The sequence below is a fragment of the Lepus europaeus genome, chromosome 1 (genome assembly GCF_033115175.1).
Source record: "Lepus europaeus isolate LE1 chromosome 1, mLepTim1.pri, whole genome shotgun sequence".
NCBI lineage: Eukaryota > Metazoa > Chordata > Mammalia > Lagomorpha > Leporidae > Lepus > Lepus europaeus.
Genome location: NC_084827.1, coordinates 144,591,056 through 144,614,800, shown reverse-complemented (window position 1 = coordinate 144,614,800; position 23,745 = coordinate 144,591,056). Strand labels below are relative to the sequence as shown.

The 23,745-nt window shown below is 49.2% G+C and overlaps 1 protein-coding gene across 1 annotated transcript in view; it reads right to left on the bottom strand.

The window, feature by feature from the left end:
- The window catches only part of LOC133763299 (aldehyde oxidase 2), a 76,215-nt gene that overhangs the window by 19,947 nt on the left and 32,523 nt on the right, over window positions 1–23,745 (bottom strand). The window contains exons 17-27 of the mRNA XM_062196767.1: window positions 23,026–23,195; window positions 21,210–21,324; window positions 19,351–19,473; window positions 16,040–16,136; window positions 15,186–15,310; window positions 14,328–14,461; window positions 12,183–12,270; window positions 9,453–9,539; window positions 8,697–8,888; window positions 5,872–6,099; window positions 2,270–2,365 (exon numbers count right to left, since the gene is read on the bottom strand). Of these exons, the coding sequence (XP_062052751.1) occupies window positions 2,270–2,365; window positions 5,872–6,099; window positions 8,697–8,888; window positions 9,453–9,539; window positions 12,183–12,270; window positions 14,328–14,461; window positions 15,186–15,310; window positions 16,040–16,136; window positions 19,351–19,473; window positions 21,210–21,324; window positions 23,026–23,195 (1,455 nt within the window). The remainder of the gene's footprint in view (window positions 1–2,269; window positions 2,366–5,871; window positions 6,100–8,696; window positions 8,889–9,452; window positions 9,540–12,182; window positions 12,271–14,327; window positions 14,462–15,185; window positions 15,311–16,039; window positions 16,137–19,350; window positions 19,474–21,209; window positions 21,325–23,025; window positions 23,196–23,745) is intronic.

Sequence of the window (23,745 nt, the reverse complement as noted above, 5' to 3'; positions counted from 1 at the left end):
TCTTTGAAAGGCACAGTTCTATTTGCTGGTTCACTCTCTGAATGGCCACAATGGCTGGGGTTGGGCCAGGTGGAAGCCAGGAGCCAAGAGCTTCATCTGGGTCTCCCGCATGGGTGGCAGGGGCCCAGTTACCTGGGCCATTTTCTGCTGCTCTCCCAGGTGCATTAGCAGGAAGCTGGACTGGAAGTAGAGAAACCGGGACTGGAACCTACGCTCATATGAGATGCTCATATTTCTCTAGTATTTACTGTTTACTTAAAAGAAATGATTTGAAAGGCAGAGAGGAGTCGGGGGGTGGGGGGAGAGATATCCATCTTCCTTCCCCAGATGGCTGCAACAGCCAGGACTGGATCAGGCTGAAGTCAGGAACCAGGAACTCCATCCAGGTCTTCCAGTTGATTGGCAGGGACCCAAGAATGTGGGCCATTATCTTCTGCCTTCCCACCAGGCGCATTAGCAGGAAGCTGGATGGGAAATGGAGTAGCTGGCACTCCAACCAGGCCCTCCTGGGATGTGAGCATGTGGGGTTCAGCTTAACCTACGGGGCCACAGTGCCCTGCTCATTATCGTTCACTCTTCAGTTTTCTGTTCTTTTCTTTCCAGTTTCTCGAACAAATAGAAATCCTAAAGGGAGGTAAGGAAAGCAACGGAACACAGCACAATTCTTGCTGTTACTCTTTTTAATTTTCGCAAAAACACTGTCTTAAGAAGTCTGAGAAATGCCACTTTCTGCCTTATGCCAATCATTCGATATTGTTTATCCAGAAAGATGCAAAATGAAAAAATAAAAAGGCCAATCTTATTGTTTCTTGGTGCTGAAAGACCAGAGGGAATTTATTGGCCACTGGAAAGGATAGAAGAATGCGGTGTGAGGTGTGTGTGCACCCAGGGGCTGGGGGGCCCCTCTGCAGCCTGTCATGTTCGCTGTTCTTCCCACAAGGGCCTTGCTATCTGCGACAGTAGACAGGCTTTTCCTTCAGTCCTGCACCTGTGTCTGAGGCAAGTGTGGGAGCAAGGGTAGGGTGGCTCTAACAGGAACCTGAGCTGAGGAACCCTTCAGGACTAAATGAGACGTGGGGTAACACTCCACGGGAGCTAAGGGGCTGGGTAGTGGACACGTGTGCACTGTACCCGTCTCATAAATCCGCCATCAAGTTAAATGCACTCCGTTTAAAGGCTTGTATTTTTTTTCCTCCTGAGAGTATATTCTTCCTACTTTCTGTGTGCATGCACTAAACTACATTTAAAAATGGAAAAAAAAAATTGGGAGCTGGTGTAGTGGCATAGCAGGTTAAGGTGCTGCCTGCAGTGCCGGCATCCTATATGGGTGCTGGTTTGAGTCCCGGCTGCTCCACTTCTGATCCAGTTCCCTGCTATTGTGCCTGGGAAAGCAGCAAGTGCTTGGGCCCCTGTCACCACATGGGAGACATGGAGGAACTTCTTGACTCCTGGTTTTGGCCTGGCCAGCCCTGGCTATCACAACCATTCAGAGAGTAAACTAGAGGGCAGAAACCCTCTCTCTCTCTCACTCTACCTTTCAATTAAATATCAATTTTTAAAAAAGATAAATAAAAATAAAAATAAAAAATAAAAGCAATAGAAGAAATACTTGACTTGTCAAAATAAAACATCAGCAACCTAATATTGTGGTCTAAAATGGAAAAACTAGGCCTGCTGGTATCAGAACAGCACAGAGCACCCTCACTAACAACCATCTCCACTCACAGGGCCTGGCCACTCGCCAGGAGGGTTCTCTGCCACCCCAGCCATTGTGTTTGATAAGAGGGTTTTCAGCTATGTAGCCAAGACCTCTGAGTTTGCACATAGAGAGTCGTCACTTAGCTTAAAGGATGGGCCCCAGGGGCTGGTGCCGTGGCACAGTGCGTTGGGCCTCCGCTTCCAGTGCCGGCATCTCATGTGGGCACCTGTTCAAGTCCTGGCTGTTCCACTTCTGATCCAGCTCCCTGATGGTGGCCTGGGAAACCCATAGAGGATGGCCCAGGCGCTTGGGCCCCTGCACCCATGTGAGAGACCCAGGGGATGTTCGTGGCTCTTGGCTTTGGATCGGCCCATCTCTGGCCATTGTGGCCATTTGGGAGTGAGCCAGCATATGGAAGACCTCTCTCTCTCTCTGTCTCTCCTTCTATCTGTAACTCTGCCTCTCAAATAAATAAATAAATCTTAAAAAAAAAAAAAACAGATGGGCCCCAAGTTTCATTCACATCCACACTGAGTAGAGAGGGTAATGATTTGACTGCATTTACTTCACCTGGAGCATTTTGGTGTGAATTCCTTGTCCCAGTTCATTGCCTCCGTGAGTGACCAGCACAGACCCGTCCGTGTAGACATGGACGAGTGCCGCAGCCTAGGAAAACAGCCCAGAAGGCACTGCTCAGTGCAAGTTGGCCTCTGGCGAGCGTCAGCATGAAGAATGAGAGGCGAGACACCAGGCTCAGGGAGCAGGAAGGGTCAGGAAGGTCCGCTTCTCTGGCAGGATTTGCAAGCCTCCTTAATCGTGCCCAAACCTAACTTTGCTACTTAAGAACCTGGTTTAAGCAGGACAGCAGTGGTTCCAATGGCTGTTCTAGGAGTTGAACATTCTTAAGCACTTGCGCATGGTACCCAAAGATGGCTCTAGGTCCACAAAGATGGTTCTTCTTCAAGTAGCCCACCCAAGCTGGAAAACCAGCTGCCACAGCACGCAGTGACCACTGAGATACTAGATGTGGCAGGAGGGGCCCCAGGAGACCTAGGAGGACAAGGCCTGCTCCGGGGCAGTCAGCAAAGGGTTACCATTGCAACATGGGGCCTTGGGACTTTAGTCTCTAGTCCTTTTTCCAGCTGAGCCCTTGTTTCCCTCTGCTTGCCTCTGGGTCCTCCCACTGCTCTCTTTTCCGAGCCTGCTCCCCCTCTCCCCATTCTTCCCTGTCTGCCCAGCCTTCAGACTCACAGCCCGGGCTCTGCCCTCTTAGCACTCGGCCAAACATTTTGCCTTCCCACCCGGGAAGTAGTGGGGTGAACAGTGTCCCACTTCCTGTTTACCTGGAACCTCAGGATGGAAGCTTATTTGGAAATAGTCTTTGCAGATGTAATTAGTTAAGGTGATGTCGTATTGGGTTGAGGATCCTTAATTCTAGTGTCCTGTTAAAAGGCCTCGTGAAGATCCCAGGGAAGGTAGCCACAGGAAGACAAACGCAGTGATTGGCGTGATCCCTGCCACAAGCCAAGGGATGCCAGGAGCCACCAGAAGCTGGAAGAGCCCAGGAGCGAGGCTTCCTGGGAGCCTTCAGAGGGGGCCTGGCCCTGCTCACATCCTGATTCTGAACTTCTGGCTTCCATTTGTTGTTCTAAGCCACTCCGTGTGTGGTCCATTGTCAGCGGAGCCACAGGAAACTGTGCAGGAGGTAACAGACTTCTCTGAGAGTCTCACCAAGGGTGGGGGGACATTGGGTCTTGCACATCTTTGTGTCCCGGGGAAGACACGGAGCAGGCCTGGGCCACAGAGATACCGCACTGGAGGCGTGGAAAGGCGGTGTTTTTAATCTTCAGTGTATTCGGGTCAGGGATGTCTGGGAGGGACTCAGGAGTGCCAAGGGCCCGCTAACAGCAGGCTTTGCCTGCTGTGGCCTTTGACCTCCTCTGAGGCCAGTGTTCTCACTGCCAGCATAAAGAGCAGGTGTTCCGCTTTGTGAGTCACTGGCTGACCTGGAATAACACCCTTCAGCTCCTAGCACGCTGACTCTTGGGGCACCAATTTAGAACTTGGGGGGCCAAGCAGGGGGCCTTTCAAATGGAGAGAAAGTGTGTGTGTGATGAGAGGAGTGGAGACAGAGAGCAGGCTGTGGTTTAGGTTAGGAGCAGCCCTGGGGTGAAGGTAGGTGTGGTCAAATAAAAAAGAAATATTTGGGTTCTGTCGCTGGCTCCTGACGCTGAGCTCCTAAGCACTTGGAATGTGCTGTCTTTGGTTTGCCAGTGAGGTGACTCACGGGGGTGGGGCCCCCGATAGCTTAGGGCTGGGGGGTTGGGGAGGAGCTTTCAACACCCACCTCACCTCCTTGGAGGGCTAGAGATGAGTCACCACAGCTAATGATCTAATCAATCATGCCTGAAAGGAGACCCTCCGAAACCCCTAAAGGATGGATTTGGGGAGCTTCTGGGTTGGTGATGATGCGGGGGTACCGGAGCCGGCAGTGTCTCTCTCTGGAGGCGCTGCACCTCCCCCACCTTGCCCTGTGGCTCCCTTCCACTGGCTGTTCTTCTGTCTTAACCTGGTGATCACTGGAAGCAGAGCGCTTTCCCGAGCTCTGTGAGTCATTCCAGCAAATTACCAAATCTGAGTGGGGGTAGCGAAAACTCCCCAGTTAGCAGTCAGCCAGAGAGATGGAAGTAGGAGCGCAGGAGCGGCCTGGGCGTCCTGTGTGCAGCTGGTGTCTGAAATTGGGTCACTCTCCTGGGAGTCGGCCCTCGACCTTGGCGGGGGTGGGGGGGTTTGTCTGTGCTAGCCTCCGGAGGTTAGCTAGCGTGAGAACTGCATCGCTGGACACCCGGTTGGTGGCAGAGAATTGGTGTCACAGAGAAATCACAGTGCAGCTGTCCAGGGTCAGTGCTGCCCCAGCCACCGACTCAGTCCAGCGGCCAAGGTGACAGCCTTCCTGTACCTGTTGTAGAGTGAGGGTGCTGGACCTGAGCGGGAACATGCCCACAAGGCCAGGGAGTCTCACTCTACCCAGCCGAGGAGCAAGTGCTCTGAGGTGTAGCCGAACTCTTTTAGGGGAGGAACTTAGGACTGGCCTGGAAAAGGCCCAGAGTGTTCTGGGAACCTTGCCAAACCCTATTCATCATCCATCCTAAGAGACAGCCATTGTTAAACTCATTTTGTAACCGAGGACGCTAAGGCTCAGAGAGGTTACATGACCTGCCTAATATCACCCAGCCAGTGAGTGATGAGGCCAAGGATTTCTCAAGTCCCCCTGACACCGCCAGCTGGTTAGGGATTTAGGGAAACTACATTTTGCCCTGAGGAGAATTTTCTTTGGCAGGGCAGCTTTTGTGGTTGTGTTATTGTTGTGTGGAGTCTGTGTGTGTGAGAGAGTGAGAGAGAGAGGGAGAAAGAGAGAGAGGGAATGAGAATGCTTGGTTTCCAGTAGCTGGGTACAGGTGCAAGCAGCTGTTAGTGGTGTGCACACAGCGGGACCTAAAGCATTCAAGATTTTCTAGATTTTCAAGAACAGTGACGATGAGGCAACAACCATTCTGTGCTTGCCAAATGGCCTTCCTGCCCATGACCCCAGGGAAGACTTGTCTGCCCCAGTCTTGTACTGTGTAAGGCAAGCGTCCATGTACCACCCTCCTCTTTCCTTCTGCTCGGGGCCTGCAAATGACTTTCCTTTTCCTTTATTTCTTTATTTATTTATGGCAAATTTAGCGGGGAGAAATTTGTGGACCCCATTCCCTTCCAGACAGGACACAGTCTCCTGGGAGAGAAGACTTGAAACCGCAAAAATGGAATGGCTCCTCTGCCTAGGACCTAACAGGTACTCGGTGGAGTGCTGCAGGTGTCTGGGGCCATAGAGCAGGAGAAGCCTAATTTCCCCCCCAAGCCATGACATCCAGAGATCAGCAAGCACCGCGCCATGGACCTTCCAGGTTCCAGTTCCGTGTTTGAATAGGGCCGAGTGGGTGGGGACCCTCCCTGCTGGGGATGATGCTACCACAGGTCTCACACTTGCTGGTCCTGTGTGTGGCCATTGAGGCCTTTTCCTACTCTCTCTGTTGAAAGTGCTGGTGGCTGGGGAGCTCTGGGAGCTCTGACTTTCTCTCTGAGAATGACTGGGCAGGGGTGTGTCTGATGTACCCATCCACGGGTCCTACCTGGTGATAGCTGGTTGTAGCAAAGCCAACCGAGAACTTCATGGGGATAACAGCAAGGCCTTTCTTCCTCCAGTAATTCTGCTTGTTGAACTCGTCCACTTGAATTCTTCGGCTGTGAAAGCACGACTGGTCCAGGCACTCTGCCCAGCATCTTATCAGGGCCTCAGGGCTGAACGCTTGTTTGTAGATGGTTTTGTCAACTGTTTTGTACATGTTTTTCTCCCTGATCTGAAATAGGTGGGAAAGCCAGTCAATCGTGATGGCAAGACAGAAACTGATGGCCACAGAGAGACTCAGAAAGCTTCTCCACAGAAGTGCAGGTTTTGGTTGGGGGAAACCAGGGACTGTTCTTTTTCTTTGAATAGCTTGTTTCTTTGCCAAATAATCAGGATTCTTTTTTGTCTCACTCAGCAATGCACTCATCGGGGTCTCTCCTCCCCTCCCCTGGAAGTGGAAGGTAGTGGGCAGTGACTAGTCCATGAAAAGTATTGGGATGAGGGATTTAGGGATTTCCTATAAGGTTCCAAGGAGAGAACAGGGACGTCGGACAGCATAGGGAAGCCAGGATTCATTGTCATACTGTTCTGCCAGAGGAGGATCTTTGCAGACAATAACATGATCTCCTGTGAGCCTTCCAATTGCCTTTGGAACGTGTGGCGAAGTCTTTTTAAAAATTTATTTAAATCGAGGGCCTTTTATATCCTGGGAACTTGCAATACTCAAAGACATTGAGCCTGCCGAGGAATGCCGGTTTTCATCAGCCTCATCTCATTCGGATAGCAACATGGGACCGGCTGTATTATCACCAGCAGCAACACTGCAGTGGTACTGTCCAGTTCATGAACACCAGTACTTTCCTGATTGCTAACTCATTTGCTTCTGCAGGAACTCTGTGCCCTGAGTCATTCTGTGCTCATTTTATAGACGGAGCCACAAAGAGGTTGCCTGCCCCACTTACCTGAATAACCTTCTCCCCACCCATGCCTATCATGCCTCAAGGCCTGTCTCAAGTGCCATTTTCTCCAGAAAGTTCTTTCTGGCTCTTCTCCCCTCAAGCTAATGCGACATCATCCTCCTTTGTACCCCTGGAACGCATGCTGTGATTCCTCTTAGGATAGCTATTGTCTTCTGGGCATGGTATTAGGTGTTCTCTTGTGTGCAGGAAGTACTCTGACAATCATGTCACAAACCTGGAGGCTCTGTTGAATTTAGGGACAAAGGGGTTTAAGCAGCCAAAGCCAGGAGGCAGTAGCTTCATCCAGGTCTCCCATGTGGGTGCTGGGCCCAAGCACTTGGGCCATCCTCCACTGCCTTCCCAGGCACAGTAGCAGGGAACTGGACTGGAAGTGGAGCCCTGGACTACCATCCAGCACCCGTATGTGATAACAGTGTTGCAGGCAGTGGCTTTACTAGCTATGTCACAGTATTGTCCCCTGCAACATCATTTTAATAGCTACAAATGGGTAACAACCTGAATGTGTACCAATAATGGAGTGGCTAAATAAGTTTTGATACATCCATAGTATTACACAGCACTGTGCAGTCATGAAAAAGAATGGACTCGATCATTCTTCTGACACAGAAAGATGGCCATGCATATTGTCCGGCAGAAAAGGGAAGAGGCAGAAGAGTAGGGCTACCAGGATCTCATTTTGGTGATAAACATTTATGTGCACCTGTATGTCACCTCACTGTTGATAGACGTGTGGACAGATACAAATGGCCAGATAAAGACAGAAAAAAGGCTTAGAACAAGAAACATGGGACTGTTAATAAAGGTTACTCTTGACCAGTAGGAATGGGGAATGAATAAGGGGGTGATCACTGTCACTTCCATTACTTCAGGGTGCTTTGGATTTTTAAAAACCAATTATTTTGGCTGGCGCCGCGGCTCACTAGGCTAATCCTCCGCCTAGCGGCGCTGGCACACCGGGTTCTAGTCCCGGTCGGGGCACCGATCCTGTCCCGGTTGCCCCTCTTCCAGGCCAGCTCTCTGCTGTGGCCCGGGAGTGCAGTGGAGGATGGCCCAAGTGCTTGGGCCCTGCACCCCATGGGAGACCAGGAGAAGCACCTGGCTCCTGCCATCGGATCAGCGCGGTGCGCCGGCCGCAGTGCGCCTACCGCGACAGCCATTGGAGGGTGAACCAACGGCAAAAGGAAGACCTTTCTCTCTGTCTCTCTCTCACTGTCCACTCTGCCTGTCAAAAAAAGAAAAAAAAAACCCAATTATTTTTATACACATTTTAAAAAGGAAGAAAAAGAGAAACCCTAGAATGAGGAGGGAGGGAGTAAGAGAGGGAGATGAGGGCGTTGAGGCAGTTTTTAATTTATTTTGAATTCAGAGCCAGGACTAACTTGTAAGTTCCTTCTTTTTTTATTTTTTATTTTTTTATTTTTGACAGGCAGAGTGGACAGTGAGAGAGAGAGAGACAGAGAGAAAGGTCTTCCTTTGCCGTTGGTTCACCCTCCAATGGCCGCCGCGGCTGGCGTGCTGCGGCCGGCACACTGCGCTGATCCGATGGCAGGAGCCAGGTGCTTCTCCTGGTCTCCCCTGGGGTGCAGGGCCCAAGCACTTGGGCCATCCTCCACTGCACTCCCTGGCCATAGCAGAGAGCTGGCCTGGAAGAGGAGCAGCCGGGACAGAATCCAGTGCCCCGACCGGGACTAGAACCCGGTGTGCCGGCGCCGCAAGGCAGAGGATTAGCCTGTTGAGCCACGGCGCCGGCCGCAAGTTCCTTCTAATGTGATGCTTGGGTCCGCATAGCTGGGCTCCCACCTCTCTGATTCTCCATGCACTCTGAGCGCGAGCTTGCTTGCAACCTCACCTGTTCTGGAAGGAGGCCACATTTGGCTGCCACAGCTGTGATGCAAGCTTCTGTCACCAGGGTCCCCTGTGGGAAGCCAAATCCACGGAAGGCCGTATTGGAAGGTAAGTTCGTCATGCATGCTCGGCCCCGGAACCTGAGGTTGCGGATCTTATATGCATTTTCCAGCTTTAGTATGAGAAATTCTGTTACCTAAAGGAGAGATTCAGATACATTGAGCTGCATTTCTTTTCCTCTAAAAGTCAAGGGCAGAGTTGAACTGCTTGCAGAATTTGTTAACGGCTTGGAGAAAGATGCTTCATAAAGACTCATGCAGAGGGGCGGCACTGTGGCACAGCAGGTAAAGCCGCTGCCTGTAATGCCGGCACACCATATGGGCGCCGTTCGAGTCCTGGCTGCTCCACTGCCGATCCAGCTCTCTGCTATGGCCTGGGAAAGCAGTAGAAGATGGCCCAGGTCCTTGGGCCCCTGCACCCACGTGGGAGACCTGGAAGAAGCTCCTGGCTCCTGGCTTTGGATCGACTCAGCTCCAGCCATTGTGGCCAATTGGGGAGTGAACCAGCGGATGGAGGACTTCTCTCTCTCTCTCTCTCTCTCTCTCTCTCTCTCTCTCTCTCTCTTTCTGCCTCTCCTCTCTCTGTGTAACTCTGATTTTCAAATAAACAATAAAATACATCTTTAAAAAAAAGAACACTCATGCAGAAATGTTGCATTGGGATCCCAATCCAGGGCGTTGCTGGTTTCGGATGCACCTACCAGCTCCGAGTCATCCAGCGTGCATCCTCCGTTAACGTAGCATTCCACATCCAGAGCTTTGATGCGCCCGTTGTTCTTGAAGCCCACCTGTCAATGATGGACATTTGACTGATAGGTTTAAGACTCCCATGCCAAGTGCAAGCCACTGCCCAGCCCTCTGCTCCCCGTTTGCTCTGTGGTGTGGTGCACCGCACCTTGCGCTCCCCCTGGTTTTTCAGGACTTGAAAAACGAAGCTGTCTTCTGACCTGACTTTTGCTGAGCCCTTCATCACACAACTCTAATGCTCTTGCCTGCTTCCCAGCAGAGAACCGCCACCTTCTTCCTTATTCTTGGATGAGTGCCCTTCATTTTTTTAAACACTGGGTTTCTTTCTAATTTAGTCTGTAGTTTCTTCCCTTGTGGAAGTCTCTGGAATTCCACAATGCACTGCCACGGATCACAGTGAATCTTGCTGGGAGAAAGCCTCTGAGGCTCAGGGCTGTGAACGCATGCCGAGGAAGGACTGCTCTCATTGCACTTGGTGGAGGAGGTGCTTTGTAATTGGTTACAGAACCTGGAAAGGGGAGCCAGTCCTGTCCACGGTTTGGGAGACACTAAGGCAGCCTAGATTTCCCCAGGTTGCTCCCTCCACCTCAGCCTCCAAACCACTTAGTAAAAAAAAAAAAAAAAAAAAAAAAAAATCCCCACTTCCTGTGGTGGTTCTACCAAAGGAGGATTGGCCCTGGTCCCTTTGCCTTTCTGACAGCTGGGATGGGATAGCTATGTGGTTATTGCCATCTGCTTCAAGGGAAATGCTGGCTGATAAACCAAGAGCGCTTAGGAAGTGTAGGGAAACACACAGGTCCAGAATCCGTGGTTTTGACAAACGCTGGGCTGAAGCCTACCTTTGACTTTTCACGAAGAAAGGATTGCCAAGCCAAAATAGTAGAAAAAAGGGAACCGAGAGAATTCCTAAACTATTTAATATAACCCTTTCAAGAATTTTGCAAGAACCTATTTACATGCAAATATTTATTTTGCTAATTTAAAAATAACTCTGAATAACCAAACAAAAACAGTGAGCTGTGTTGAATGAAGACACGACACACAAGAGTCCATCAAAAAGTTCATGGAAAAATAGGGTGAACAGAGTTTATTTTGAGGCAAATATTTTTGAAATCCATAGCTTTCTCACAGTAGGCATTTTCCATGAACATTTTAAAAGACCTTTCCTATGTATGGCTTTCAAGATTTTTTGCACTAAAAGAAACTTATTTTTCAATTCCATTTTCCATGAGTGTTTTGAAATGCCCTGGTATACACACACACACACACACGTTAATATACTGGAAGTAACATATTTCTTTAAAAATCAAATAACATTTGGATTTTTCAAAAACTATCTTCCTCTTCTTACTTATATTTTATTTTAAAATATTAGCAAAATATTAACAGTCTAGAATCATCTTAAGAAGCCTCACAGTCTCCTGACTATGACATAAAGCCTAATTTACAATCCAGGTTAAAAACCAAGAACACAGCAGTAACTGTCACAACCCCAGTGTGTGTCTACATTTCTCTTGACCTTAGAAGATAATAATAGATGTCACTATTCATTTCTGTGCCTTAAAAAGCAAATAAAAAGTTCAATGGCCAACTATGCTCCCTTCCTCTCTAATTATAAAAGTTACTGATGCCAATAAAATTGTGCTGTACTATGAAAGGCTATGCCTTTACTAATACAGAGGCCATAACCATTTAATAATCCGAGGCAATGACCAAAATCACATAGGAAATCCAACTATATGTATGCCACAAGCAATTCCTGAGTAATGCAAGTTTGGTGTGTTTTATGTTACATTAGAATTATCCTAAGTTACAAATTTGTCAATGAGCTGTTGGTATATATTTTTATTTATTTATTTATTTATTTGACAGGCAAAGTGGACAGTGAGAGAGAGAGAGACAGAGACAGAGAGAAAGGTCTTCCTTTTGCTGTTGGTTCACCCTCCAATGCTGATCACTGCGCTGATCCAAAGCCAGGAGCCAGGTGCTTCTCCTGGTCTCCCATGTGGGTGCAGGGTCCAAGCACTTGGGCCATCCTCCACTGCACTCCCGGGCCATAGCAGAGGGCTGGCCTGGAAGAGGGCAACCGGGACAGAATCTGGCGCCCCGACCGGGACTAGAATCCGGTGTGCCGGCGCCACTAGGCGGAGGATTAGACTATTGAGCCGCGGCGCCGGCCGGGTATGTATTTTTAATAGTGATAATATTATAGTTGCATGCAGTGAACATGTTTTGAAACAATTTAAAATTCATTAGCTGGTAGATTCATTTTTTTCTATCTGCAAAGAGCTTTTGAGCCTTTTTCATAATCATTTGCTAGGAACAGTTGTGAAAGAATGATACAATGCTTAAAATTGCTTCCAAACATTTCTTCTTTAGAATAATATCAAGAAATTCTGGTATAACAACGTATGTAGCTTCTTTCAGTTTAAAAATGATCTTTGAGGAACCACCAATATAAATTGTTTTATTGTTCTTTGAAATTATATTTTATCATTAAGCTTCTTCATAATTATATACTAGGCATGTTAGAAGGTCATCATGAAACATTAAGGTCATTGAAATACACAGACTCCTCATTTAATATTTTAGATGCTATGGCTTAGTAAAAATCAAAATAATAGAGCAGGACAAAGGCATTCAAATAAAATGAGTTGTTTTAATAATTCCATCTTTGTACTCACTTTATATTTTCCAAATAATGGGTGCCTTCCCCCGGTTATTACCATGTCATCTTCACGATCAAGAACCAGACGAACGGGACGGCCAGTTCTAAAGGAGACACATCTTAGATTCTCCATCCATCCCACCCATCCTTCTGCCCAGTTACTCATCCACCCACCTGTTCATATATCCCTATACTTATCTACCCACCCACCCATTATTCACCCCCCCCACCTATTTACCTAACCATTCACTTAACTATCCATCCAGCTATCCATCCCAATTAGATTTATTGATTGCATACAATGTGCCAGGCACTGATGTGAATTAATGTATGACTGCATTTCTATTGTCTCTGTGGTCTACACCTCGGGTGTTGGCCATCCAGCTAAAGGGGTTAATGCCACATGTCAGTTAGGTTGTATTTTTATGGCTTCAAATTTGATTTCATTTAGATGCAGCCATTTCGCATATCCCCACCGCTAGTTACAAAGCACAAAGTGGATGGACAGATACATCTGAACCTAACAACTCGACTGGAAAATCAAGGCCAACGCTCATCCTAGGATGTCTGTGTTAGCACCATCAATGAGTGAAGTGATAACAATGGCAAAGGCTGATCCAGTGTTGGCCATGCTGGATCCTTGGGTAGCTGGGAGCCTCAGCCTTTCTCTTTGTCTAGGGCATGGGTTCTCAGACTGTGGAATGCAGAAGGATCGAGTGCTAGTGAAAATGTTTATTCCTGGGCCTTAGTACTAGGATTCTGATGAATGTGTTGGGGAGGGGCCTTAGGAGCTGTGTTTGCTCTGATGCAGGTGTCTTTAGCACATGTGCGAGGGCGGGGCTGCTTGGTCTCCATTACTCGCAGACAACCGGAGCACCAGCTACTTGGGCAGTTCCCAGAGCCCTCCCGTGGTTCTGATTCAGGGAGACCAAGGGGGGGAGACAGGGATTTCTGTGATCTCAGGAGATTCTTCCTATCAGGAAACCTGGTTATCACCTAATGCATGGCAGTTGTGTGCTGGACAGGATTGTAACTCAAGGCGCTGGCTCTCACACTTGGTCTCACAGCGGAACCACTGGGGAAGGAAGTTTTAAAATATACTGATGTCTGGGTCAGTATGGGGAAGCTACGCACCGGGATTTTTAAGTAGCTATTTTAAAATGTTTTATTTATTTGAAAGGCAGAGAGAGAAAGAGAGACAGAAATCTTCCATCTGTTGGCTCATTCTCCAAATGGCTGCAAGCCAGGAGTCAGGAGCTTCCTTCGAGTCTCCCACATGGGTGGCAAGGGCCCAAGGACTTAAGCTATCTTCTGTTACTTTCCCAGATACATTAGCAGAGAGCTGAATCAGAAGTAGAGCAGCCAGGACTTGAACCAGCACCCATATGGGATGCTGGCATTGCAGGCAGCGGTTTAACCTAATACTATAGTGCCAGCCCCCAGGGCCTACGTTTTTTCCACCTTCCATTTTGGACTGAGACACATGACTGTGTTTTTTGGGACCTTGCTGTGAACCTCACAGGGGTCATCAAAGGCAGCCGAACCTGTGAAGTTTGCAGGTTGACTGGGGCTCCGATAAAATACCACCGGGACGGCCATAGAAAACGAACAAGTAATAGACAAGCCAGCACATACTAAACATGTACGCTGATGGATAAACAGCAAAGAAGGGAGCCTTCCTTGAGGCTGACCCATCTGTCCATTGAGATGGGCACTTTGAAAAGGTGGCCCTTGCCAGATCCCAGGGGCCCAAGGCTGGGGAGGCCTTGTTTCCTCATCCCGCCCTGTTCTGGGGCTGAGAGTAGGAAGAAAACGCCAGGGAGCAGCCTCTGCCTCCGCCTCCGCCCTCCTCTTGGCAGGGGCCACCTTCCCTGAGGCTTGGGAATGGGGGACCCCTGCCCTGGGGGTGTCCATCTAATAAAACCACTTTCCCTTTTTTGCAGCATATTGGATTTTGCTGTGTATGTTTGCCTTTTGCAATAACGCTAAATGGTTGGCGGGGGAGGTGCTACTGTCTACATTTGATAGAGAAACAGAGGTGCAATGCTGCCTGCCCAAGGGCACGCAGGAGGGTATGACAGCAGCCCAGGGGACTGTCAGGCCACAGAGGCGCCCTCAGCTCTGTGCGTTGTACACCCCGTGTGGCCCCAGGCATACTCACTTAACAGCGCCCACTGCTGCAATGGCTCCAAATACAGCTGGCCTGCCCACTTTCCCTCCGAAACCTCCACCCACTCGTTTCACATGACAGGTGATCCTGTTGAGGGGGATGTTTAACGTGGACGACACTGTTTTCTGGGAAAGCGAGAGACACCGGGAAGGTTTACAGGAGCGAAACGGCCCAGCACCACCCGGCAACAGTGGTCACTCACATCTGCTGATGAGGGGCAAGGGACAGGGGATGACTGTGTCTCGCGGGGGCTGGGTGTCCACAAACACGACTCCTCTCCACCGAGCGGCCTTTCCAGCAGAAAGATGGCATGGACCGGGAGGGGAGCTGCCAGAGTCCTGGGCACCTGCCGGAAGCTGGTTCATAACTCAGAGGCCCGGATTCAAAGTCCCACGTGGGTGGAAACCAGCCGACTCCTGACAACCTACTGAGGCAGACAGGCTGGGCTCACAGCTAAGACCTAGCACGCTTTGTGAGCGAGGAAGTGAGCATGTGGACACAGTGAGGTGCTCACTCCGCAGGTTACCTGTGACAACTACTTTAGGGGAATAAAAATAAAGCACAGAGATACTTTAGCTGTGTCATCCAATCACAGAGGTCATCTAAGCCTACGGCACCTCCCCAAATCTCTTTCCATCTAAAGAGATGGTGGCTGCTCTCTTACTAAACAAGAGCAGAAAAATAAAATAAAAAAGGTTCTCTGGTCTCAGCTGCTCTGCTGATGTCCGATGCTTGGATCCTGAGTTAGTGCAGGGAAAGTGGCCACCAACCGTGAGGCTGTGAGTGTTGACTGCCAGGGGTGTGTGTGTGTGTATGTGTGTGTGTGGGGGGGACAATCCTGAGCCTCACCTGCACGTGGGCTGGATCCTGGGTAGACACGTGAATATCCAGCTCTTTGTCTTCGGCCTTTGGAATTACAAGCACTCTTTGTGTTTCCATATAAAAATGCTCTTGTCCGCCAACGTGGACCTCTCCTGTAAACACAGGGGAACTCTGGAAGGTGCGTGCTGGCTGGAGGCTGCCCCGGTGGGGACTTCACCAGCGAGCAAGGTGTGGACTGGCTGGCCTGGATCGGTCCCAAGCAAGGAATCGGGCACCTGTCTTGCAGCAAGCGAGCACAGGCTGCTTGAGAGGCTACAGCTCTGGGCAGCATGTGAAAGGGGCCAGGTCCTGTCTCTTGCTCTGGCCTGGATGAACCCAAAACTGCCTCTCTCTGCCTCCCACCCCTGGACACGACCCACACATGCACACCATTTGAGAAGAGGGATAAGAAGTCCGGCGATGCCCCAAGACTTCTGAAGATGAGCTTGCCCAGGGGAAATCACAGGCTCTCTGTGTCTGTTTCAGGCTAGAACTGGGCAAGGACTCTATGGACCATCCTGAGTCACCTGCCTCCAACAATCTTTAAAAAAGGTTTATGTAAACACTTGAAATGCAAGAGGGAGAAAGAGAAAGAGATCTTCCATCCTCTGGTTCACTCCCCCAATGGCTGCAATGACCAGGGCTGGACCAGGCCAAAGCCAGGAGCTAGGAGTTGCATCTGGGTCTCCCACATGGGTGGCAGGGGCGCAAGCACCTGGGCCATCTTCTGCTGCTTTCCCAGGTGCATTGGCAGGGAGCTGGGTTGGAAGCGGGGCAGCAATACAGGATGTCCGTGGCCCAGGCGGTGGCTCCACCCACTGCGCTGCAAGCCAGCCCCTTACCTTCAACAATTTGATCCACTTTCTCAAATGCCTTCTCGACATTTCCTTGTTCAAGTTTTTTTTCAGGGCATAGGAATGAGTTGTGTTTTATGGCATCCTGAAGGAGAGGGGGAACAATTAGCTCATTCTCTACTTTTTCTTCCATTGGATTTTTCTTTTCTTTTTTTAAAAGATTTATTTATTTTATTTTAAAGGCAGAGAGAGAGAGAGAGAGAGAGAGAGGTCTTCCATCCGCTGGTTCACTCCCCAGATGGTCACAATGGCCAGAGCTGTGCCAGTCAAATCCAGGAGCTTCTTCCATGCCTCCCATGTGAGTACAGGGGCCCAAGGACTTGGGCCATCCTCTACTGCTTTCCCACACCATAGCAGAGAGCTGGATCAGAAGAAGAGCAGCTGGGACTTGAACCGACGCCCATATGGGTGCTGTAGGCAGAGGCTCAGCCTACTATGCCACAGTGCCAGCCTTCATGGTGTTTTGTTCTGACAGTGACATGCGGTGACTGTACCCATGAAGACCGGAGACACTCCACTCAGGGGTTCTGTGGACTTGCCTTCCCCACAGCTGATTTTTCTTAACCTTTAGACCCAAGCTATTCTTTCCATATTTCAGAATGACCCGTGTCTGCTGCACTTAGATGTCAATGGTCTTAGATTCTATTATCTTTCTTTCTGATGATATTGAGAAACTGAGAGCAGTTCGTATCAACTGAGTGTTTGCATCACGTTAGGCACTGTGCACTAACAGTGTATTTACCTGGATTCTCATATGGATCCTATTCCGAACTTCATTTTCTAGGCAAAGAAATGGGGCTTAGAGAGGCTAAAATAACTTTAGATTCCTCACAACCAGCTGCAAATAAATGAGAGAGGCAGCTTTCTAGCTGAGGCTTAGTTTCAGAAACTTTTTGCCCAGTGATGAATCCCTGATTTCTGAAAGCAACAGGAGATTAACAGCATGGTTGACTTGTTCATTTCTGTTATACCAAGATACAATAGGCACATGTGCATGGTCCATGTGGAGGCATGTTTACTGCCACATGGTAAATGTATCAAATGACAGTGTCACCTTATAACATATGCATACTAGTATTTAGTGAGCACTGGCTACATGCCTGGCACTGTTTTAAGTGCTTTATACGTATTAGCTTATTTAGTTTTACAACAACCTCATGAGATACGTATTACTACCATTATTATTATATATGTATTATTATACATTATTATTATACGAATTATTGCTATTTTATAGACAAGGAAACCATGGCACAGAGAGCTGGAGTAACTTGCCTGAGGTCACACAGCTAGTAAGTGGTTTTAGGACTTGTGCTTTTAGCCACTAACATACACTGCTTTTCATATATAGCCACATAAACAAATGGATGAATTCACAGATAAATCAGTGCTGGTGATATGACTATTTCATTACCTGCTTCTGGCCACAGAGAATTTATTATTATTTACGTTTATTTGAAAGGCAGAGAAAAAGATAGATAAAGAGAGAAATCTCTTCTACTTGCTGGTTTACTCCCCAGATGCCTGCAACAGCCAGGGTCAGATGAGATCAAAACCAGGAGCCCAGAACGTAATCCAGGTCTCTCATGTGGGTGGCAGGGACCCAGGTACTTGGGCCATCACCTGCTGCCTCCCTGGGTGTGCACTGGCAGGCAGCTGGGTGGGAAGTGGAGCTGGGAATCGAACCAGACACTGCAGATGTGGGATATGGGCATTCCCACTGGCATCTTAACCACTGCACTAAACACCTGCTCCTAACAGAACTTTTGCTGACTGCACAGCCTTGTTCTGAGAGAATTCGAGACCATTCTGAGTCCCAGAATTTTCCATGGTGTGTTCGTCATGTGTCGTTTTTGCTTGAGGAAGGTGGAAAGAGAGCGAGCCAAGAAAAATGGCCTGGACTCCTTCCAAACTTGGCAAACAGGAATTTGGGGCAGGGTTGACTTGGCGGAGAAATATCAATGATCATGTAACACCTTGAATATTGAGCAATCCCTACTGCTTAGGTACATTTAAAGGTGTTCCAACACTTCACCGGGGCCTTCAAACGCTTTTTGTGGTCAAACAAGTGAGCTTTTCTCAACTCAGCTACTCTGATCCTGTTCCTCATTGAATCAGAACCTGAGCTTGCCAGTCCATGTCTGCATTTTCTCTTCTCACTCCATTGTCGTTCCTAGAAACTCCATTCAAATTCCATTATCTAGATGGAGAAGTGAGGGTGGAAATTTCTGTGGAATTCTATCGTAAGCGTTCCCACTGCTTTGGAGCTCCACTTTGAAAACCTTATTGTTCCCAATATTCATTCTCATTATCTTCTCCAAGTAATGGAGTTCCCAACTTTTTAGTATCTATTTGGCTTCCTGGAATAAAGTCCCCATATCCAAGTCTGGTTTGTGGTAAGGTGTTGCATATGACGGGTTCTAACTAATGAGCTAGAGGAAGATGTGTAGGTTGCACTTTGCCACACCCGACGGCAAAGGGAGCTGCAGGGGGGCATTGTTTCTTCATCAGCTCATCCTCCATGCTGTCTGGGGTGTGGATTTAATGGTGAGAACCTCCGTAATTATTATGGACCAAAATGTGACCTGGAGAATGGAAGCCATGCATGATGGCACGACTACAGAGGAGGAGGCTGGATCCCTGCCGCATCGAACCCGGCATGCTGCGGTTTGAATGTGTCCACCGAAGTTCACCTGTTGGAAACTTAATGCCTAATGCAACAGCATTGAGAGGTGGGGCCTTGAAGAGGGGAGCAGGGCACGAGGCTCTGCCTGCACGAGTGGTTTAATGTTGTTATTATGGGAATAGTCTTGTTATTGCAAGTAGTGGTGCTGTGAAAGTGAGTTTGCCACGCTCTCACTCACTCTCGCCCTCGCTTTCTCACTGCCTCCCATGCATGCTGGTGTGCACTACACCCCTTCTGCCACGGGAAGACAAAGCAAGAACGTGCTCCCCATAGGTGGCCCCTTGATCTTGGACTTACCAGACTCCAGAACTGTGGGAAATAAATGTCTGTTTATTATAAGTTACCCAGTCCCGAGGATTCTGTTAGGGCAGCATGAAACAGACTAAGACACCCTATAGACTTTCTGAACTTGAAAGACAAACTTCTATTTTTTTCCTTGGAGCCAGAAACAATTTCAACTCATACAAGTCACATCTTCCAGAGAAAGCCGATTTTCCCATTGCAAGCCAAAGCCACGGATACAAGCGACCCCTGACTTAATCATAGGTTAAATGTATTTACCAGGGCCGTTTGTTTCTACAACCTTAGGGCGAGACCGGCCAGCCTGGCTTACCTCGATGGTGAAGACCACGGGCTCCAGATCCTCATAAGTGATCTTGATCTTTCCAGCTGCTCGCTTGGCCTGCACATCTGTTTCTGCAACCACAGCACAGATGATCTGGCCCACACAAAGTACCTGCATTGCTCAGATAGACAATTCCAGGTGAGACAGCCTAGCCCAATCTTACCAGTGGCTGATGTCTTAGATGTCCTTGTTGAGTAGTAATAACCACAGTGGAACCACATTCAACTACGTGTCCTTGGCTAAGAAAAAGCTCGTGGAAAGCAAATTCATATAGACGGCTCCACTGGCCACTTACACAGTGACTGTTAGTCCCAGAGTGGAGGGGAGATTGGTCGTGACCTGAAACTATCGTGTCCTCTGCTGAGCATGGTTCACACGTGTCACCTCCATGGTATCGTTTTAGAGTTCAAAGTATTTTGAGGGGGGATGGGGCAGTATTGTGGTTCACTGGGTTAAGCCACTACTTGCAACACCAGCATGCCCTATCAGAGTACTAGTTCAAGTCCTAGCTGATCCACTTTTTTTAAAAAAGATTTTTTAAGATTTATTTATTACATAGTGAGAGAAGGAGAGGCAGAGAGGGAGGGAGAGAGGTCTTCCAGCTGCTGAGTCACTCCCCAGATGGCCACAATGGCTGGAGCTTCTCCAATCTGAAGCCAGGAGCCAGGAGCTTCTTCCAGGTCTACCACGCAGGTGCAGGGGCCCAAGGACTTGGGCCATCTTCTACTGCTTTCCCAGGCCATAGCAGAGAGCTGGATAGAAAGTGGAGGAACCGGAACTCGAACTGGCGTCCATATGGGATGCAGGCACTGCAGGCAGCGGCTTTACCCACTACTCCACTTCTGGTCCAGCTTCCTGTACTGCACCTGGGAAAGCAGCAGATGTCCTCTGCCACCTAGGTGGGACACCAGGAAGGAGTTCCTGGCTCCTGGCGTTGGCCTGGTTTAGCCCTGGCTGTCTGTGGCCCTTTGGGGAGTGAACCAATGGATGGAAGACCTCTGTGTGTGTGTGTCCCTCTCGCTCCATTGCTCTGCCTTTCAAACAAACAAATTCATCACATTACAGCAGCCTGAGCAGATGAACACAGCTCCTATCGAGCTCTTCATCAGGAGTAGATGCCAAATACCAGTGGTTCATTCCAAGGCCGGGGGCGAAAGTCTGCGTGGAACTCTCGCAGATGGAGCAATTCCAGCTGGCACTTCCTGAGAGCCGTCACATGCCAGACAGGTCCTGAGTGCTTCAGGTGTGCTCAGAACTCAAATCTCACGGTGACACAGCAACACGGGTGTGGTACTGATTCCCCTTTGACAGATAAGAAATCCCAGGGGGACAGAGCTCGCGAGCAGAAGTGAGGGAACACAAACTGAGCCAGTCTGGTTCCAAAATCAAGAGCTCACTGGATGGTTGTTGAGTTTGAATGGAAAGGTCAAAGGGTAAGAGCAATGTTATTAAAAATGGGACATGGGGGGGGCAGCAAGGGAGGGAGTTCAGTGTCAACAAGTGGCAGTGGCTGTATTTTTTTGTACTCTTCTTTCTAGATCTTTCTAGGGTATTCTATCCTGATATAGATCAGTTGCTTTGATGGGCTTACCTTGCAGATGGGGGTAAGAGGACTCAAGGAGACCCAGTGTCAGAATTAGGACTTGCTGTTTTTCTTCAGTAAGTTTCCTGTCACTGTGTTATCTCCAGAGCCTTTATTCAGGGCTGAATAAAGATTCCTGGGTGGAGAGGGGCTCGAAGGCTTGACATTTCCACCTGCCAGTGGCAGAAGGCTCGGGGAGGGGACGGGAAACTGGCTGGAGGTGGCACCTTGGTGATGACCTGCACAAGGCAAGTTCTATACCTACCTTGTCCACAGCCAGTAATTTGTCATCTTCAGCACCGTTGGTGCCTGGAATGTCATCAGCTGTTATCACATCAACCACCTCTGGTAGTTCGAGGGCCTCAGACAAATCTATTGAACTGAAAAAAGAGAGAGGATATATAAGGAATGGAAAAGCAAAGCTGTCAGGGCCCCAGACATGAGGGAGGGATATGGTACCATTGAAAATAAAAATATATATTGGCTGGTGCTGTGGCTTAACAGGCTAATCCTCCACCTTGCGGCGCCGGCACCCCGGGTTCTAGTCCCGGTTGGGACGCTGGATTCTATCCCAGTTGCCCCTCTTCCAGGCCAGCTCTCTGCTATGGCCCGGGAAGGCAGTGGAGGATGGCCCAAGTGCTTGGGCCCTGCACCCCATGGGAGACCAGGAGAAGCACCTGGCTCCTGGCTTCGGATCAGCACGATGCGCCGACCGCAGCGGCCATTGGAGGGTGAACCAACGGCAAAAGGAAGACCTTTCTCTCTCTCTCTCTCTCTCTCACTATCCACTCTGCCTGTCAAAAAAAAAAAAAAAAAAAAAAAAAAAAAAAAAGAAAAGAAAAGAAAAGAAAAGAAAAATATATAGCGGTCTGGTGCTGTGGTGCAGCGGGTTAAAGCCCCAGCATGCAGCACCAGCATCACATATGGGCGCCAGTTTGAGGCCCGGCTGCTCCTCTTCTGATCCAGCTCTCTGCTATTGCCTGGGAAAGCAGTAGAAGATGGCCCAAGTCCTCCAGCCCCTGCACCTGTGTGGGAGAGCTGGAAGAAGCTCCTGGCTCCTGGCTCCAGATTGTCACAGCTCCAGCTGTTTCGGTCATCTGGGGAGTGACCCAGCAGATGGAAGACCTCTCTCTACCTCTGCCTCTGCCTCTCTGTAACTCTGTGTTTCAAACAAATAAATAAATCTTTTAAAAAAATATTGCAATGAATCAGCCTAGGCCTTGGTCACTGAGAATGTGCCTGCCATGAAGCAGGATCCAGGAGATATCTTGCTGGGCCAAGAGGTAACACTTCAGCTGCCAGAGGGGATAGGGTACAGGGAAATGGGCAGTGCAGCTATGACAAGGGACATTCTTCAGAAGCTTAGGACAGTGGCCATTCACCCTTTGGTAGTGAGGTGGGCATGACAAGGTTTTCTCGCCAGCTGAGTATCAGCCTTATATCAGAGCTACTCCTTAAAGCCACGCCTGAGGATGTAACAGGGAGATGAGGATTGATGGAGTTAGGATCAAAACAAGGGGCCCGTAACTGTGGTTTTTATTCTCGCTCATGATGGTCATTTCCAGTGACTTTGTTCTACTTGGTGTTGTGTTGATGGTCTTTTTTTTTTTTTTTTAAAGATTTACTTATTTATTTGAAATTCAGAGTTACACACAGAGAGAAGGAGAGGCAGAGAGAGAGAGAGAGAGAGAGAGAGAGAGAGAGAGAGAGGTGTCTTCAATGCACTGATTCACTCCCCAACTGGCCACAATGGCCAGAGCTGCGCTGATCTGAAGCCAGGAGCCAGAAACTTCTTCCAGGTCTCATATGCGGGTGCAGGGGCCATCTTCTACTGCTTTCTCAGGCCATAGCAGAGAGCTGGATCAGAAGTGGAGCAGCCAGGATTTGAACCGGTGTCCATATGGGATGCCAGCACTGCAGGCGGTGGCTTTACCTGCTACACCAAAGTGCCAGCCCCAGTGGTCTTTTCTGTATTCTTTCCATGTTAGGAGCTGTAGGGTCAGGGTCTTGTAGGGTACATTCTGCTGAGGACTCCCCAGGTGGGCTTTTAGAAGGCTTTGGAAACTTTTTCATCGACTTACATGATTTTGGCGTGAGCCCTGGTACTCGTCACCAAAGCCATGAAAAGTTCCTTATCCACCGTGGGGATGTCATCACAAAATTCAGCTTCGCCTGTGGCATGTTTCAGACCCGACAGGTGCATGATGGGGCGTCCAACTGGATCCTGGAGAGGTTGCTGAGAATCCACACTCTGCAGAGGGAGACAAGAATTGCCCTAGAAGCCGGTAATCCTCAGAAGTGGCCTGGCCGGGCAGCAACACTCCTGACTCAGGATTGGGACATCAGATCATCACCCTTGGGCAGTGAACGCTGGAGCGCGTCGGATGGTCGTGTGACTGTTTAATGATGTAACCAGGCTGGGGAACTGTCACGTCAGTTCTGTGGAAATGCCCCAGACGGGCTGACTTCTGGCAAAATGGCCAGGTGGGTGAAGGAGCACCCAGCTCCTCCTTTTGCTAACTTCTTTTCCCAAGCGGCGTCCCACACTCCCTTCTCCAGGAGCTCAGGCGGCCTCCCTGCCTGCTCCCTCACGTTCCCAGTGATCAACTGGCCCATGTATAAAGGATCATGGCAATGAGGCCTAATGTGATACAGTTCCTGAGGGTGGGGAGGGGTGCCCCAGTATCCAAGCCGGAAGCTGGCATGGCTGGCAGAGGGTGGGGCTTGGCAATGATGCCCTCCCAGATGTAGAGCAGGGTGTCCTGGCTGCTCCTATGAGTGGAGTTTCAGAAAGGCAGGGA